The sequence below is a fragment of the Phaseolus vulgaris genome, chromosome 6 (genome assembly GCF_051622355.1).
Source record: "Phaseolus vulgaris cultivar YP4 chromosome 6, ASM5162235v1, whole genome shotgun sequence".
Lineage (NCBI taxonomy): Eukaryota > Viridiplantae > Streptophyta > Magnoliopsida > Fabales > Fabaceae > Phaseolus > Phaseolus vulgaris.
Window position 1 is genome coordinate 33,249,775 of NC_143503.1, and position 17,221 is coordinate 33,266,995.

The window sequence follows — 17,221 nt, forward strand, 5'->3', positions numbered from 1 at the left end:
TTTTCTTCCCTCTTTTATGTAAAAACATACTTTTATTCTCACTTTTTCTATGTTTTAATTAATCTTTGTGAAAGTCTAATTTGACCTTTAACTTATAAAATTGTAATTGAAGTTTGTGACTAGATGGAGGGAAGGACCTAATAAAAGGAGTTGCGGCATCATCACAACAATCAATAATTTTCTTTATGTGCATTTCAATTTTTGGAACACTAATTTTGACATTTTTCTTATGAAATTGTGATTGAAACATGTGACTAGAGGAATAAGAAAAACTCAAAAAAGGTACGTGATCATAAGAAGTTTTTTGGGAACAATGTTATGGATTTAAATAAAATCATACATATACATATGTAAAACAACAAGTGTAGGTTATTTTTGTAGGAAGGAAATTTGTGTATATAGTGGAAATGAGCCAAGACACATGAGTCAATTTTTGTCATTTGGGTTGTAGGGAGTAAGTAGAGGTGATTGTACCCAATATATTCCAACAACAACAACACTTCTCATTTCCTCATGTTTTAAGAAAAAGTTACTTTATATTTTCTTCTTTTAGGTTCTGCTTTTTAATAGTACATAAAAAAATTTCAGATCTAAGAGACCGCCTTTAAAATAGAATATGTAGGTTTACACCAGATAATTATGTAAGAAAAATATGTCATCGTGTTTTAACTTATTTTTTATATTTTATATGCTATAATAATGTTTTGTTTGATCTTTATTTATTAACTGTAGATGATTAAATTTCATAGCAAAATAAAGGAATAAGAGAAAAAAAACTTCAAAAGAAGCAACCAAAGTTCGTCTTCTTCCCACGATTGTCTTCTTCCTATTTTTTTTATTTTTTCTTCACAACCTTCGTCAAACCAGGCAAATAGATGAGTGTTAGATTGACAACGTTTGGGAATAAATGCTGAGATGAACAGGAACATGGAAAATAAGCCGCCTCAATATTGGAATTTTGATGCTGCAAATAAAATCTAGAAAACAGAGATTCGGAAAGGCAATGAGTTTGATTTTAATGTTGACATGTTTTTAAGATAATTATTATAAAAGTTAATAAATGTATTATCTACAAAAGCATGTCGTTAAATGACAATAAAATATACGCTAACTAAGTTTAAAAACATATAAAACTATATAGTGTAATGTAACTGCACTCTCCCATTTCAATTTTTATTTTAGAAATTAATGTTCTTATTCTTAATATTGAGAAAATAAGATAAATGTGTGGATACAGTTAACTAACAAATTTCATGCAATTTTGCAGTTAGTCCCACTGTTTGAAGTAGAAAATTTCATTTAGTAAACACATGGATTAACAAATTTGTGGATATGATTGGTATATAGATTCCTCGTAAGGTGAGGATTACCACGGATATAAACACTTCCATCTTTCCCAGCCTAATAATCTTAAAATGTGTTATTATGTACTTCACCACCTCCACTCGCTTCCAAAGATTGAGATGCAGAATTCAAGAGTTCAACAAATCCACATCGACTCAAGCATAGGGACCCAAGTCAAACGTAGTATCATGGCTAAAACACTGGAACACATAAATACTGCTAAATACAATCCCTCATGTGTGGCGTCAAATCTTGCAGCTAATTCGAAGCAGGGACAGGAGGCCGACCTCGTCCAATTGCGAAGCCCCTTGTTCCATCTGGCATTCTTGGTCCAGGAGGTGGCTTGGATGCTTCGGCAGCGTGAGTTGATGGTGAACTTCCATGACCTACAACAATGAAACAGGTTACGAATACCACAAGGATTCTAATAATAATATTATAACATCAACTGTTAAAATAAAAAGGTACCCATTCCATTTCCAGCACCAGCACGGTATTTAAGTTTTCTTGTTCTTCCTTGATTTTTATATCTCTGCCCACCTTTATCCTTTGACAGATGCTCCCCATCCTGAGATGAAAGGGAAGCAACAGAAGCATTAACAACAATAACGGCAGCAACAAAAGGGTTCTGAAATCATATGAGAGAATAGTAGCAGCCAATGGATATGGATCTTCTATAGTAAAGGATGTACAGTTGCAAATCTAACCATTAAAATTAAAATATTTCAAAATATCAATTTGAAAATAGAATGGGTGGGGATTCAAGCAGTTCCAGCATGTTTCTTATATTTGAAAATAGAAACAAGATAAAAAAGAGGACGGTAGGTTAATAGTAAAAAATGATTTATCAAGCCAAAAAACCTATCATTTCCACACACACAAATATAAAATAACAGTTATGATTTTATCCTTGAAAGACAAGGAACCAACACTAATATGGTTTCAAAAGATTACTAACAGATAAGATAACTATAGCAGACTGCTAATAGTGAAAAACAAATGCAACACATACCTCTTCCTCATGTGTATCTTCATGATGCTCACTTGAGCCATGATTTTCCTCATCTCCTATTTGTTCATATACATGGCTTGAGCTATTCTTCTCAGAATTAGATCCTTTCCAAGCTTGTTTTTTGTGACCATACTTCCCCTAGATAAACACAAGTCATCGTCAAAACCTCTTACAGTCAATTAACCAAATGGGGGGAGACACTGCAACTAACCATTCGCTTGAGAAGTTTAACCTGCATCCCATTTCTCCAGTCTTTTTCATTATTTAACATAGCCACCTGACACAGGATTGGGGTTGCAAAGACTAGTTAATCATCCAGGCAATTAAAGTCTCAATCATAATGTGAAAGTACATAGACCGAAACTCACAGCTTTCTCAGCAGCCTCAATAGTCTCATATTCCACAAGAGCATGTAACTACAATACGAAAGTGACATTGTGTTAAATAAGGAACAAATGGCAAAGAATAAAGAACCTACGAGTTATTACTCAAGGCTGATATCTTCTTATAGGTAGTTCAAGAAAGAATACAAAATAGTTATCTTATATCTATTCTCAAGAGAATAAAAAGTACAAATTGAAAGTTTCAATAGTCTGCTCTGAATAGTCCTGCCCATGTGTCAGCAGGGTTAATGATGTTAAAATTAATAGACAAGATTAATTTTATATAACCAAATCATGGTGGATGATGAATGACATTGTGAGAACAGAGATCACGCTCCAGCAAGATTTTATTTTTGGTCAAATCCAAACAAGCACCAAAACTGATATCCAACTGAACAGGGAAAAAGTAAATACATTAATAAGCTATGACCTTGGCTATTTTGGAGAACTGCTAACAAGGAGGACATTTACTTAGTTTAATGGTATATGCGTAAACTTCATTGTTTAAGAAATAAGAATCATGGCTACAGGAATTTTCAAAACAATCACCAAAGTGACTCTGAAGATTGACAATAGTGACAAGTACAATGAATGAATTAATTATTATGTCCATCATGACCAACAAGATGTTTCTTTTTTCTATTTTAAGGTGGAGTTGAAGCCAGACATGCACCATTCAATCATACGTTTTTTTTCACTAGATAGCTGGACTTCAGAGACAAAAACCACTAAACCACAAAAGGACTTTTAAAAGGAAAAAAATAAAATAAAATGCAGCAATATTGTAATTCATTAACAAGACAGCTGAAATCTTCAGTAAAATGGAAATTCTGGTAAAAGGAATAATACAATGAAAAATGTAAGAGCACTACAAAATTAGGGTCAGCTGTTAACATTAGATTGTTTCATACCTTATTACTGATTAGCATTTCTTGCTTGATATGTTTTGTGGACTCTGAAGTAGAACATGGGTCATTAATTGTTATCCTCTTTATACTGTACATTAAAAGAAATGTTAACATCATTGCATGCTGGAAAGAATGGATACACCAACACAACTTAAGGAAGAAATCATACTTTCCAGCTTCATGGAATATTCGTTGAATGTTCTTCTTTGAATGATCATCTGGCAAATTCTCTACCAAAACAGTAGATAACTAGAGCCCAAGAATAAGATGCGGATAGCAAAGTACAAACCAAAAAATAGTAACAATCTCCTTGAAATAAATACCTTATGATCTCTAGACTCATTGAAACGAAGTGGATGAAGCCGCTTGACCCTTTTCCCATCACTGCTAACAACCTGCAGCCCCCATGAGATTTTTTTTTTCTTAGGACTTTAAGTATAGATTGTAATGCAGTTCATGTTGAAAAAACAAAGGAAGGAAGAATCATACAAGCAGTGAAGACTCCTTTAGAGCAGCAACAATAAATGTCTGGTCTCGGGTGAGCTTCTTCATTTTTCTGAAAGAAGCAATCACGGATACAGGAACTGCATGAACATGAAGTAAGATTAAATGATAGGATATATAAACACAAGGTTGTAGGCAATGGACAAATGATAATGATAACTATTTATAGCACTAGGATTATCTAACTTAATACAAAAATGAATAAATGCTACATTTCTTATCAGAATAAATTACCAAATAAAAAATTTAATGCATCTAAAACTACATGTATATGTGCATCACTTGGATAACGCTTTTCAGATTAATACATGCAAAACAACAACTCATTCTGCCAGGATTTCAGCAATGTTTCAAATATACTGAAATACTTTATTAATATCAGTTTATTACTAGGGCATCATCATTGATTATATCATGTTCAGTTTAGTGTGCTTGTGTGTGTATATGCTGAAGGTGGGCTGCTACAATTGCTACACCTTTCCATCTACACCACTTATCATCACCTTTTGAAGAAAATGTTTAAAAAACCACAAAAATTGAAATAAGCCCATTCAACTTATGATCATCTATAGAAGAGAGGAAAATTGTCTTATGATCATTGTCAAATACATCTATTCTCCCCTATCATCTTTAGAAAAGTGAAAATATGATCATCCCTATTCGTCAAGTGATATAACTGAAAAGCCCGTACATAAAAGTAGTACTTAATACCGAGTCACTAAATATAAAGGTTAACAAAATCGTCACACTGTCAATTCAACTTAATAATCCTTAATAATTTCATGTATATAAGCAAATTAAAAAGCCAGGGCACTTTAGAAACAATAAAATTCAATACTTAACTTCCCTTGGTATCTCTCAAAACATATATATACATATATATGTGTGTGTGTGTTTGTTATAACCCAGATCATTCCACACTTCATACTAACACATTCAACTTAGCAGCAAAATACTGTAATATTCAAACTTCAGAAAAACTCGAAATAGTTAGATAAAGGGAATACACACTACGTGAGAATCAATTAAAGATCAAATTGTGAAAACTACACCAGTTAAAATCAAATTGGTCCAAGACACTTAAAAGACGTATCCCTTACCAAACCCTTCCTTGTTCTTCTTGACAAAACCCAACATATACTTGTCATTGGGCAGGTTTTCATCGCTGAAATAGTACTCCACCTGCAAATCAACAAAAACAAGTCACTAAACAGAAGCACACACCGAAACAGAAAAATCTAGTAAACACGATATTTCTAGGTTTTCAAGTAAACACTTCAAATTCTATTCTCCGTACACGATACAGCAGCAACTCCCACTCTTCGATTCAATAAGTAAATATCGGAGAACGCCATAAACAACACAGTTTATCGTTTGAGAATAGCAAAATGAAGAAGAGGCTTTACCTGCTTAATGATCTTGGGTTTGAGATCCTCCAACGAGACAACGGGCACAGCGGCGTGATCGCGGTCCTCGAGGTGTTGGTCATGCTCATGCTCGTCATCGTGCTCGTGGTCAAGGTCATGTTCAAGCTCGTGACCGTGCTCTTCATCTGAAACCAGCGCGTGATTTTCAGTTTCCGCGACGGTGAGATCGGGAACAGCAAAGGGATCGACGAGCGGATGAGGCGAGGCGGTGGGATTAACGGCGGTTGTAACGGCGGCGGTGGCCGAAGGGGGAACCTGTTCGCCGCCTTCCATTGAGGAGAGAAGAAACTCTCCCCCGCCTTATATTTCAGTCTTTGTGTCTCCGCAGTGTTTCGATTTCTCAGATCAGAACATTTTATAGGCTGAGATACTTCTTTGACATTTTGCTTTGGTCACCACTATCACCATGTTCAAATCATAGCTTTATTTTTCTTTTTATGGGTAAATTAACGGTTTTATTTTTCCTTTTTGGTAATTGTTTTCCCTGACTATAGTTATCTATGATTTAATAAATTATAATTTACCTTTTTTTTACTTCATTATTTTCATATTCTTGTATTCATTAACCAAATTTTTAATTTTCAATACTCAAAACAATTATTTAAAAATATTAAAAATAATTTCAGTATATAATTATAATAACTAAGAAAAAATTAAATATTTTATAACAATTTTATGCATATTTTATTATATTTTTTAACATAAATTACAAATACTATTATTATATAGTTATGATATTGTAAAACTTAATAAAACTATGTTACTTTTATAACTGTCTTTTATTTACATAATTTTAATAACATAATTTTAATATTTTTATTATAATAGTTGACTTTTTAATATCATGAAAAAGGTGAAAAAACAACACATAAGAACCTATATAATAAAAATTATACAATTCTTTTTCAAATGTTAAATATAAATAATTTTCCTATATATAAGATACATTATTTTTAATTTTCTGCTATTGTTTCATTAATTTTTATTGGAAACTAATTTTTATAATTTTTTAATTATTCAATAATTATTTGATTTTTTTTAATTTAAGAAATATAAATAATGGTAATATTGTTTCACAGTGAAGTTATTATTACAAGAAAAGATGGACAGAGTTGTTAAATATGGCATAAAAAAATTAAATATGTAGAAAGTAATTTAAACTTATGAATGAGTTTTTTCAGTAAAAAATGTTGTAAGGGGTGTTTGGGTAAGGATTCTGTACAGAAAATGTGTCTAAGATATGTGCTCGTTTCTAATTTTTTTTTTTTACAAATATGTAAAATTAATAAATTATACTTTATATTACACAATGAATGAATTGGGTTTAGTTTATAGGTTCAACAGCAACATTCAATACAAAATATAATAAATAACAAGATCGATTTTGATTGGATTGAGTTAATGCTTTGTTACATTTTGAAATGACAGAACCAGGAAAAAGGGAGAGGGTAGTTGAGCTGGGTATGGCTAAAGAATAACATATATTAAAATAAAAATTATATGGTTATTAAAAGTGTAAGTCAATTTGATCCTGATCCCTTAATAATCAGGTAAAAGATTTAATGAGAGATGAAATGTGTTACCAAATCTAATAGTTATCATTGATCCACCCAATAGGAATCAATAAACCAAATGAGATAAAGAATTAAACCCACTAGCTCACCAAACCAACAGGTTAGTGGTGGGTTAAGACAAGTAATTCTAACCTTTTTTTTAATACTTGTTAAAAAATATGTTTAAAGTTTCTACATTTTTTTAAGTTTAATATTTAAAAAATAAAAATATGTTTGTTAGTATTATTAGTTTATTTTAAAAAAATTATAAAATGAATAACGTACTTTTTTTTTTCTCTTTTCTCTAAACGAACCATACTAAGTCATTTGATCATCTTGAACTACCTTGAGAGATGAATCATATCTTCATTGCCTTTTTATTATTATTATTATTCACGTGTCAAACTTTAGTGACACCCCAAAAAATAATATGGATGAAAAGTGTATATAAAAGCGTGAAAGACATTTTAATTTCTGATGGCATGAAGTATATAAATTATATAAACTTAAGGGCAGTTCACATAAAACACTGTTGAGATGGAGAATGTGACATTACCTACACCCTCAACCCAAAGTAACCTACTAATAAATAAAGCAAGGGCAAAAGAAAAGGTTTTACACAAGAAGCAAAGCAAGAGCCAAAAGGGCAAGCCCAAGCCTGAACAAGGATAGCCCAGGAAGGGCGTTGGAGTTAGAAAACCAGACCCTGACATCATCGACGACAGGCCCACAGAGAGAACTCATGTCATCACTTCTGGTGTTGTAGTATATGCTGTAGAAGGCAATTCTTGTCCTCTCAGCCTTGGCAGTGAAATTGAGGTTGGCAGTTTGGAAGGTGGAGTTGGAATTGGGAGTGTAATGAATGTTCTGGGCCTGGTCACCAGCAAAGGCCATGACAGCAAGAGGCTCCTTGCATTTGTCATTAGCATGTCCCAGTGAGAAGGTCAAGCTGTAGAGTTTGTCGGGAGTGGTCTGAACCATTTGGGAGATTATGCCTTCCTTTCCGGAGAGCAACTCAACGGCTCTTCTGCCTTGTGGAACGGAGTAATGATCAGAATCAATGTAGCGGACGGCACGGTTGGATTCCACTATCCAACCGGGGAGAGAGGAGGTTTCTTCATCCAAATTTGTGGGAAGCAACACACCCAGTGAAGTATTGGTAAACATCCATGGCCCCTCTTCGAAGTCCCCATTGATCACCGCGTTGTCTGCAAAAGTCAACACAACAGCGCCGACATTAGGATGATGGGATAGGAAAATCGGTGATTGATGTAAGATTTGCATAGAAGAATACCTTTGGGGGTAGGAGGGGTGAAAAGCTTTTTGATGGCGATGTTGTCGATGATGGGGCCACAAGTGGGGTCATCCTCCATGCCGGGATTCTTAAACACCAACCTAAAAGTCTCCTCCTCCGCGTTGAAAGAAACGGCGTAAGGGTTCCAACCCTGGACGTTGTACAGTGTCTGGAGGTCTATGGTTTGCGATGCAGGCGGAACCGACACGTTCAGGGACTCCAACTGGGCGCACGTGCGAGCCGCACAGAAGGTGACCGAGTAAATCGAACCTTTCTCCACCGTTACCTCCTGGCTGATCTCAGCGTCATTGCCCAGCCTCACCGCGTGTCTACCCTGCGGTACGATGAGGATCATCCCACCCTGTTTTTGCCCCGACTCCACTAGCTCAACGGTGCCGTTTGACTTCCAGTTAGGTACTTCGCTGGGGCCCTCCACTATCGCCTCGTTCGGAAACCCATTTGATGGGGTAGCCTCGAAATCCCCATTCGCCACTAGCCCTGCATCATCATGCATTTCACTTTATTTTTCCTCATTGCACCACTTTTTTCCATTTTTAATTACATTCATTTCAAATAACAAATTATCTTTCGATCCACATTTTCTGTTCAAACACTCTTTGATTTTCACAACTATTGGTCCATTGATTCCATGTTTTGTACTGCTTTCAATAGGCTTACTGACTGTAGTTTGAAAAAGATGTTCCCCTCAGATTCAACTCTTCTTTAGTTAAATAGTTTTATATGAGGAGAAATGATTAAAATCTTACAATGGGTGTGTATATCATTCTTAATTCTAATAAAACTAACATAAAAAAAGTTTACAAAGTTCAACCATGGGACCCAAACAGATTAGACCTCAACAAGATTACATTTCAATTTCAAATAATTCGAGGTTCCTCCAAAATCAATACCAGCATCATAATTCGTTTCCTTGACAACTTTATCAAAAGATTAAAGTATGAAGTTTGCAATTTGAAAAATCTATCCCGTCCCCCCTCTTATAACTTTCTAAGACATGGCAAGGTAGACAAAAAGTAGCGTTATTATTAAGTACGTTTAGGTGGTAAAGTGAAAAAAATATTTAAATCAAGAACATCCAAACAATGGCATAAGCCATGGGCCATTAGGCTTTGAAGCAAGCAAAGCATAAATATAATTTATTTTAAGGTGATAAAAAGCAATTGGGATTGGTATGGGACCACATTTTGCTCTGAAGGAATTTTGAACAGGTAAGAGCCGGCAGAATCAGAATCATTGTGAAAGTGTATCCAGAAGCACATGTTACCACCCCATCCCATAGGTAATTCCAAGTTCCAACCAAATGCAATGCAATGCAAATCAACATCTATGCTGAGCTAGAATGTAACAAACAAGTATCTGCGTCGTTTTGCAGTGATTGCACCTTACCCATACCATACTTTCCAATTTATATCTGGTCCCGTCCCTGCATTTATGTTTTTCACAACAATAGCACCAACTCAAATAGAAAAATACAATAGACTTTCACTATAATAAGGATTGCCATGGACCTCAAGAATGTGAAAGCCCACACCGGGACAACAAAAGAAGGCGCAAACTTTCAAAAATGCCAACTTGCTTAGACGCACACAATGACTTAAAAAGTAACAAAATAAAGATCAAAATAAGCTACCAATCTAAAGGGTCTCGAAACGAATATGACAACTAGCCATGGGGGCGAGGAGGATGTGAAGGCACAGCAAAAAAGACAAAGAAACGATGTTGATCCGGAACAAATTTGAGGTATGGTCCCATCGAAAACTAATATAATGTAATCGATAGGATCATTTCTTGGTGACCCTCATCAAATTCTATAAGAAACATGTTCAATCTTTGTAATTTACAAAAATTTCAATGTGTCACATTTGGTATCCATGTGAACGGTTAAAGTCCTAGAGTTGGTGATTGAATCCACTTGAAACCTGAAGCAGCTGGGAGCGTGTGGGTCCAAACGCATGCTGCCACTCACTACTAGGGTTCGTAATCCTTTCACTCTGACCAAAGGAGAACAAAAAAACCACTTTTTTTTTCCTTACTGTGTCTTTTATTATTTAACTCAGCATATGGAAACAGAGAACGATAGCGACCTACGCAACAATAATAGAAGTAAAAGTAATTTTGGTGGTAGCGTCCTTTACGGAAAGGTCCTTGCACTTTGGTCAAGATTGGAGGAAAAAAGCGTGTATTGGGGGATGGGAACACTGTGTGAATTCGGTCATTTCGCATCCCTAGGCCAACACCAACCAATCGCAAAAGCTCTTTCGCTTCGGACCCATCTTCTCCTTTCGTCTATCTCTAGGCTACTTATCAATTTCCTCATCCTACTATAACAAACCACTACCTAGTTTCATCTATATTTTTAAGGTACCTTGTGGGTGCTTCCTTTTTTATTTACATTGCTACTTTTCAGTCTTACATGCTACTATGCGTCCATAATTGCACGATGTTGATGTTTTGCGGTGCATTTCCATATCTAAATGTCACAATACCATCTTCTACCCCTCTGCCCCCAAAAAATATCATACACGATCAACATTTTTTTATTTGGTAACTATACATTCAATTCTTGTAATTTAATAAAGCTTCGATGTTACCTAATCTTCACTTTATTACTATATTCATCAAATTCCTATTACCAATCATACAATGCTCTCGTAAAAAGTATATACTTTTTTCAGTAAAAATATTCAGTACTTACTTGCAGAGTCACACTCGATTAAGTATCATCAAAAACAGTTTATAGAGTAGCAACTAAAAAAATAGCTAGATTAAGACGCTTTTAATTAAAGTGTCAAGTTTATATCTGAAAAATACTTTACAGATTATGGATTAGAAGCGTATAACGCGTTAAATTTCAAATCACTCCAATGCTATTTTTTCAATTTTTTGCCGTCAAAGCTTTTTTTTTTTGTTACATTCCTTTATTGGGTGTAACTTTAACTAACATTCCTGTTCGCATGGACTGTGGAGAAAGATTAATAGGGGTATGACACAAAAGTAGAAGCTCCCTTCAGTAAATGAAAAGTGAAATTCAAATGAGAAGACTGGTCACAGAAGTGATGATAGCAAGTAAGAAAAACAAAATTATCATAAAAAAAGGGGAAGGTGGGCCTTTCGTGTTGAAAATCATGACCATGGTAATCCGAACATGAAGTTCACTTCACTTAGATGCAAAACGCCTTGAAAACAGTATATAGCTATATTAAGTTTTTGAAGTTGCAAACAAGTTAAACAGAAGGGAACATGTTCCTAAGTTTGAACCCAGTAGATTATTCACTATCTTCTTTCTATAACTGGAACATCCTTAATGTTGAACTCCAGAACTTAAAAATAGTAGCAGAATTACTGACGAAAACAACACCCAGAAGTTGCCCCACCCGCACCCAGAAAGCATCAGACACCAATTAAAAGCATTTCATCTTTGCAGCACGCATTGGGAAGAAACTAAAAACCCACCAAAACCACAGAGAAATTTGCACTAAATGAAGAACATCTATACCAAACAACAATTGCAAAAGCAGGTACCGAAATAACAGATCTCAGGTCATGAGAAAGTGGAAAACTTGAAAAGTAGCAGAAGTGAATGAAAGAGAGAAAGAAGAGGGACATTACCATCTTCTGCGAAAGTTGTGAGAGCTGAGTGGGAAAGGATTAAAAGTGTGAAGATGGAGACCCATTTCATTCTTGTGGAGCTCCGAGCCATGTATCTGCACGCCCAGAAATATTCTCTCTTTCTCTCTCTCTCAGTGATACGTGTAGGGTACTACTCTTTTTTTAGGGGTGCAAGGCAAAGGCAAAGAGAGTAGAGGAGTGAGTGTCCTTTTATCCAAGATTCTCAACAGTGCCAAGCTCCTCTTTTTTTCCCTTTGGCTTAGGTTAAAACTACTACTTTATTAAAATAAAGTTTGTGTTTAATAATTATTGGTGCTGTATTTGACAAAAGTTTCTTCTGATCTGCAGTGTGAACGAGAATTTCATTTTTTTTTCTTCCTCTCTAATTTTAGGGGATAGTGTTGTTATTGCATGTTATTTATTATGTTGTGTGGGAAAAAATATTTTTATATGATGTAGGGTACACAGTGTGTTTTTACGGGTTCTGAGACCCCTGTCTCCCCGGTGGGGCCCTTAATTTCCACCGCCGTATAACGCCACTCGACAGTATTCATATGTAAAATATATGTTTGGTAGATGCAGTGTTCAGTGTTCATACTACCGTATATCCCGTGAGTTTATTATAATTATAACAATGACAAATATTCTAAACAATACGATTTTAGGTGAAAAAGTTTCTTTTGACAAAGAGCAAAATAAAAAAGAAACGAACATAATAAAAAGATATATATTGTTTGCATAAATATAATAGAAACAATGTAAAATAAATGAAAAAAATCTCTCTTCAGTGTTTATCCAAATGAAAACAGTGAAAAAAATGAATTTTATAAAGACAAGAAACAAATATGTTTTTTTATTCATGTCGTGAATGCGGCTTTTGATGGAGAGCGTGGTTGTGGATTTATAATGGAGCTATTTCAACATTTTGAGACTTTTCATAAATTATAATTTCGAGAAGAGGATAAAACCATACACTACGTAAATATGAAACACTATTTCGTTTATCTGCTACAAAGATCACCTTGATCTTTATAAATACAAATTATTACTTTGTTCTAATGTATTGTTGTAATAACAATGAACAAATATGGTTTTTTATTCATACAGGTAAATTATTCATATAATTCAAATTATTTTTTATATTAAAACTGCAATCATTTACATTGAGTAATAAAATTAAATATGATTTTATTATCAAATATGGTCATTGGTTGAATTTGATGAAATTAAGGGAAGCATTTCGTAAAATTTTCAAAGTGATCGTTCTTTTAGTAATAATGATAACTTAGAAGTCCAGATTAAAAATAATTTGTAAATATTTTTTCCTTTAATTTTCCAATAATTAAAAAAGATCAAAATTAGAATTTAACTATTAACCTATAAAAAGTGAATCCAGAGCTTGTGATAATAGATTTTGGGCTTCAAAAGTTTGGTGTTGCAAGCAGTATGGGCTATATTTGCAGTCCTATTTATTAGGCTCCATCTTACTTTCCAACTGTACCCTCTGCAAGGTGCTATGGGAAAGCCCGAACATCAAGGGATAACCATTATTCAGCTAATTCAGAAACCCATATCTTTATCAAATAAGTCTATAACAGTAATATATAAAAAAAAATAAAGTATTTTTTAAATATTTTTATTTATTTTGTAAAGGTAAAATTTTATCATTAAAAAAAATAATGGTAACATCCTTTTATTTAAAATTTTAATTAATAATTTTTTTATATTTCATATTTTTTTCTACTCAAATATTTTATTAATGTCTTTCCTTTTCATTTGTCATTTTCTCTGAAAGAAAAGTGGTTCAACGGAAAAATTTAAAGAGAAAAGAAAATTTTTGATATTTTAGACTACATATTTTTCCTTTAAAGGTATACCAAAAAATACAAATAAGTTTTACATTCCATACAATTATATATTTTTTAATTTGCATATATTTATATATAAATTATTGATGAAAGGTAGATTGATGAAATTAAGAAAATAATCTTCCCCTAGAATAAGAGATTAGTTTAGAATTAGTAATTATCAATGTTATTTTCTTTATTTATTACTATTTGATTTCATTATTGAAAATGTTTTATTATTTTGAAAATATTATCAAAGGAAATATTTCCTTTTTAAATAAAAAATTAATATATAAAATTAAAAAATATATAAAGTAATAATATTCTAATGAATTAAAGTCCATTATACAAATTCAACTTTATTAACCAATTAGACTTAGAAAACAAATCAAAACTAATTACCCATTCATCGGGAATCTCTTTTAAGAAAAGATTAGATCAATTTGGTTAATTAAAAAAGAGAACGTCCTTAAACAGAAAATAATTTTTATTATTATTATGAGTTTTTTAACTTGCAAACCAACAAAAGAATAAATAATACTGCTATATAATAAATTATGGTACGAGCCGAATAATTTATAATGTTATAATTAAGTATAAAAAATAGTTTTAGGAAAAAGTACTACTGTTATACAAGTGATAAAAGTTTTAGAAGACTTGTAACCTAAAGAAGAAAAACAGGAAATATGAGAAGTACAGTATCAAAACTTAAAACTAGACTCAACTTTTAGATAAGTTAATATTAGAAATTACAAAATATTAGGTGATAAGAAAATTCCTAAAATAAAAAACAACATAAATATATTGGTTAAAAACAAGAAAAATTAAAATAATAAAATAAATAGTTTTTTGTTTTTGTTTTTTATACCAACTTGGTGGACGCAATTTCTTTCAATTTCTCAAATAAAACTAGAAGTCATGTATTGACAAATATAAAAACTGCTAACAATTCAAACGGATAACTAAAATTGAAAAACTGGTATTCTCATTACTCAATAACCTTTACATTGCGTGCCAAACTACTACCAATACTGAAATATAAAAAAAAAATGTAACTACTACCAATACTGAAAAAAAAAAAATGTAACAATGGTTCTTCTTAACACTCATCACTATTGGTCCTAACTTCAGCTGGTTTAACAAAAATTTTCCAATAAGAATGAGTCTGCCATACAATATGCATTTCTTCAATGGGAACTCCCTTGGTTTCTGGGAGAAACTTGTAAATGAATGTGCTCATCACAATCACAAAACATGCAAAGAAAATGAACAATTCGAACTTCATGTGACAAAGCATTGTCGTAAAAATTTGCGCAATAGCAAAGGTGAAGATCATGTTCACTGAGACATTGATACTTTGTGCAGCCGAACGTACTTCTAGTGGGAAAATTTCACTTGGAACCAACCACCCTAAAGGACCCCATGACCATGCAAATCCTGCCACATACACACATATTCCACATACAACCACTATAGCAAACCATTTTGGCAACATTCCTGGATTTCCATCAACTCCAAATTTGCATGCAATTGCCACAGTTATCACTATCTGACAAATAAACATTTGTATCCCTCCTTCTAAAAAGAGAGTTCGTCTCCCAAACTTGTCGACGGTGAATATGGAGACTAGAGTAGCAATTGCATTGCAACCCCCAGTGATCATGGCTGACATTAGAGAAGCATTGGCTCCAAAACCAATGGTTTTGAACAAAACAGGAGCATAAAACACTATCACGTTCATGCCAGTAAGTTGCTGGAAGAAGGGAATGGCCATGGCAAATGTGAGTTGAGGTCTATATTGTCTCTTTAATAAAGATACCCAAGGATGTTTCACTGCTTTGGAGGATTCACTTGCCGCCAACAAATCCTCAAACTCCTGCTCGATATATGTAGTTCCTCGAATCTTGATAAGTTCCTTCTTAGCTTTCTCACCAAGACCACGTTCAATCAAAGAGCTTGGTGAATCGGGAAGAAAGATTGCACCAATGATTATCATGATGGCAGGGACTGCTGCAAAACCTAAGCTGTAACGCCACCCTTCTCCATTCTCCATTTTGGCTAAAATGTAGTTGAGAACATTGGCCACAAAGATGCCAATAGTAATCGCCAATTGGAACATCATGTTAAGGGCTCCTCTATATTTGTACGGAGCAACCTCAGATACGTATATCGGCACAGACTATAAACAAAATAACACGATGTAAAATCATTATATATAGAATACATAATATTTTTTAAGAAAACAAAGTATGAATATACGTATATTACCTGATTGGCGCACCCAATTCCAAAACCAAGTAACATGCGACCAACGATGAGCATCCAAACATGTTGAGCAAAAGCGTTTAATCCAGCACCTGCAAGAAAGAGCACACCCCCGGAGATCATGGTGAAGCGCCTTCCGAATAGTCGAGTGACAGTGGATGCTAGCACTGATGCAACGAGAGCAGCCAAATACAGAGATGATGTGAACAACATTAATATTTGGCTGTCGAATTTAGTACTCGTTGTCAGAGGACTTTATATTGCTTTGCTTTTCATACACTTATGGGAAGAACTTCTTCAGAAAAGAATCCATAGAAGTCACACCACCTACAAATTTGTTGATACTGGTGTCATTAATAAACAAAACAAAACAAAATTATGCATAAATAGATGAATAGATATCTTACTTACCCGATATGCCAAGATCATAACCAAATATTAAACCTCGAAATGCAGCTACCAAACATGTTATGAAAACTCTGAATGTCAACTTTCCAGGATAATTCTTCGATGGACGAGTTGTGATGAAACCTCCTGCCATTCTTGAATTACTCTCCAAGAATGTGAAGAAAGAAGAAACCGAAAGTGGTGAATTGCTGAAGTGATGACCTTAATTTATAACCCAAAGGTACATATGTTTTTGTTGGATTTCTATATTTTAGTTTTATCTTTTTTTAATCATTATATCTATAATATTATCTTATGAGAATATATATCTTTCTCCTTATTCTCTCAACTGATTATCCAAAACTGTTGGTTTGCTTATTTTTCTTTTACTATTATAAATTTAAGGATGACATAATGCATATTTCATTTCAAATTTCAAATAGTATTATTCATTTAATTTGAAGTTAAAAAATAATTTCAAAATAATATTACCAAATTAGTTATTCATATTTATTAGTTTGGATTACGATATTGAGTATATTTTACAAGCAAATATCTTTTTGATTTATTTATTTTATCTTTATAAAAAAATCTCTTTTTATATTTTTTTCATGAAGGTAGTCTGATTCATAAATATAAAATATAAATCATATGTTTAATAATTTTT

The 17,221-nt window shown here is 33.2% G+C and overlaps 3 protein-coding genes across 4 annotated transcripts; all 3 read right to left on the bottom strand.

Moving 5' to 3' along the window:
* Positions 1-1,279: 1,279 nt before the first annotated feature.
* On the bottom strand, positions 1,280-6,005 carry LARP6A (RNA-binding protein). 2 transcript variants are annotated; one of them, XM_068640508.1, is made up of 11 exons: positions 5,558-6,005; positions 5,252-5,333; positions 4,137-4,231; positions 3,971-4,042; positions 3,817-3,896; positions 3,651-3,735; positions 2,725-2,772; positions 2,568-2,633; positions 2,357-2,494; positions 1,813-1,912; positions 1,280-1,730 (listed from the first exon to the last, which is right to left on the bottom strand). In XM_068640508.1, exons 1-11 carry the CDS (start codon positions 5,849-5,851, stop codon positions 1,603-1,605), a joined length of 1,188 nt encoding a protein of 395 aa, XP_068496609.1. In that variant the 5' UTR covers positions 5,852-6,005; the 3' UTR covers positions 1,280-1,602. The 2 variants fall into 2 exon arrangements, with proteins under 2 accessions (XP_068496609.1, XP_068496608.1); XM_068640507.1 differs by having other exon boundaries at positions 3,651-3,896; positions 5,558-5,981.
* Positions 6,006-7,602: 1,597 nt separating this feature from the next.
* LOC137832371 (choice-of-anchor C domain protein, putative (Protein of unknown function, DUF642)) lies at positions 7,603-12,469 on the bottom strand. Its single transcript, XM_068640509.2, has 3 exons — positions 12,056-12,469; positions 8,426-8,923; positions 7,603-8,339 (listed from the first exon to the last, which is right to left on the bottom strand). Exons 1-3 carry the CDS (start codon positions 12,144-12,146, stop codon positions 7,747-7,749), a joined length of 1,182 nt encoding a protein of 393 aa, XP_068496610.2. The 5' UTR covers positions 12,147-12,469; the 3' UTR covers positions 7,603-7,746.
* A 2,532-nt stretch (positions 12,470-15,001) lies between these two features.
* LOC137833568 (sugar transport protein 1-like) lies at positions 15,002-16,708 on the bottom strand. Its single transcript, XM_090303532.1, has 3 exons — positions 16,579-16,708; positions 16,171-16,494; positions 15,002-16,081 (listed from the first exon to the last, which is right to left on the bottom strand). Exons 2-3 carry the CDS (start codon positions 16,378-16,380, stop codon positions 15,002-15,004), a joined length of 1,290 nt encoding a protein of 429 aa, XP_090159658.1. The 5' UTR covers positions 16,381-16,494; positions 16,579-16,708.
* Between the last annotated feature and the right edge of the window lie 513 nt (positions 16,709-17,221).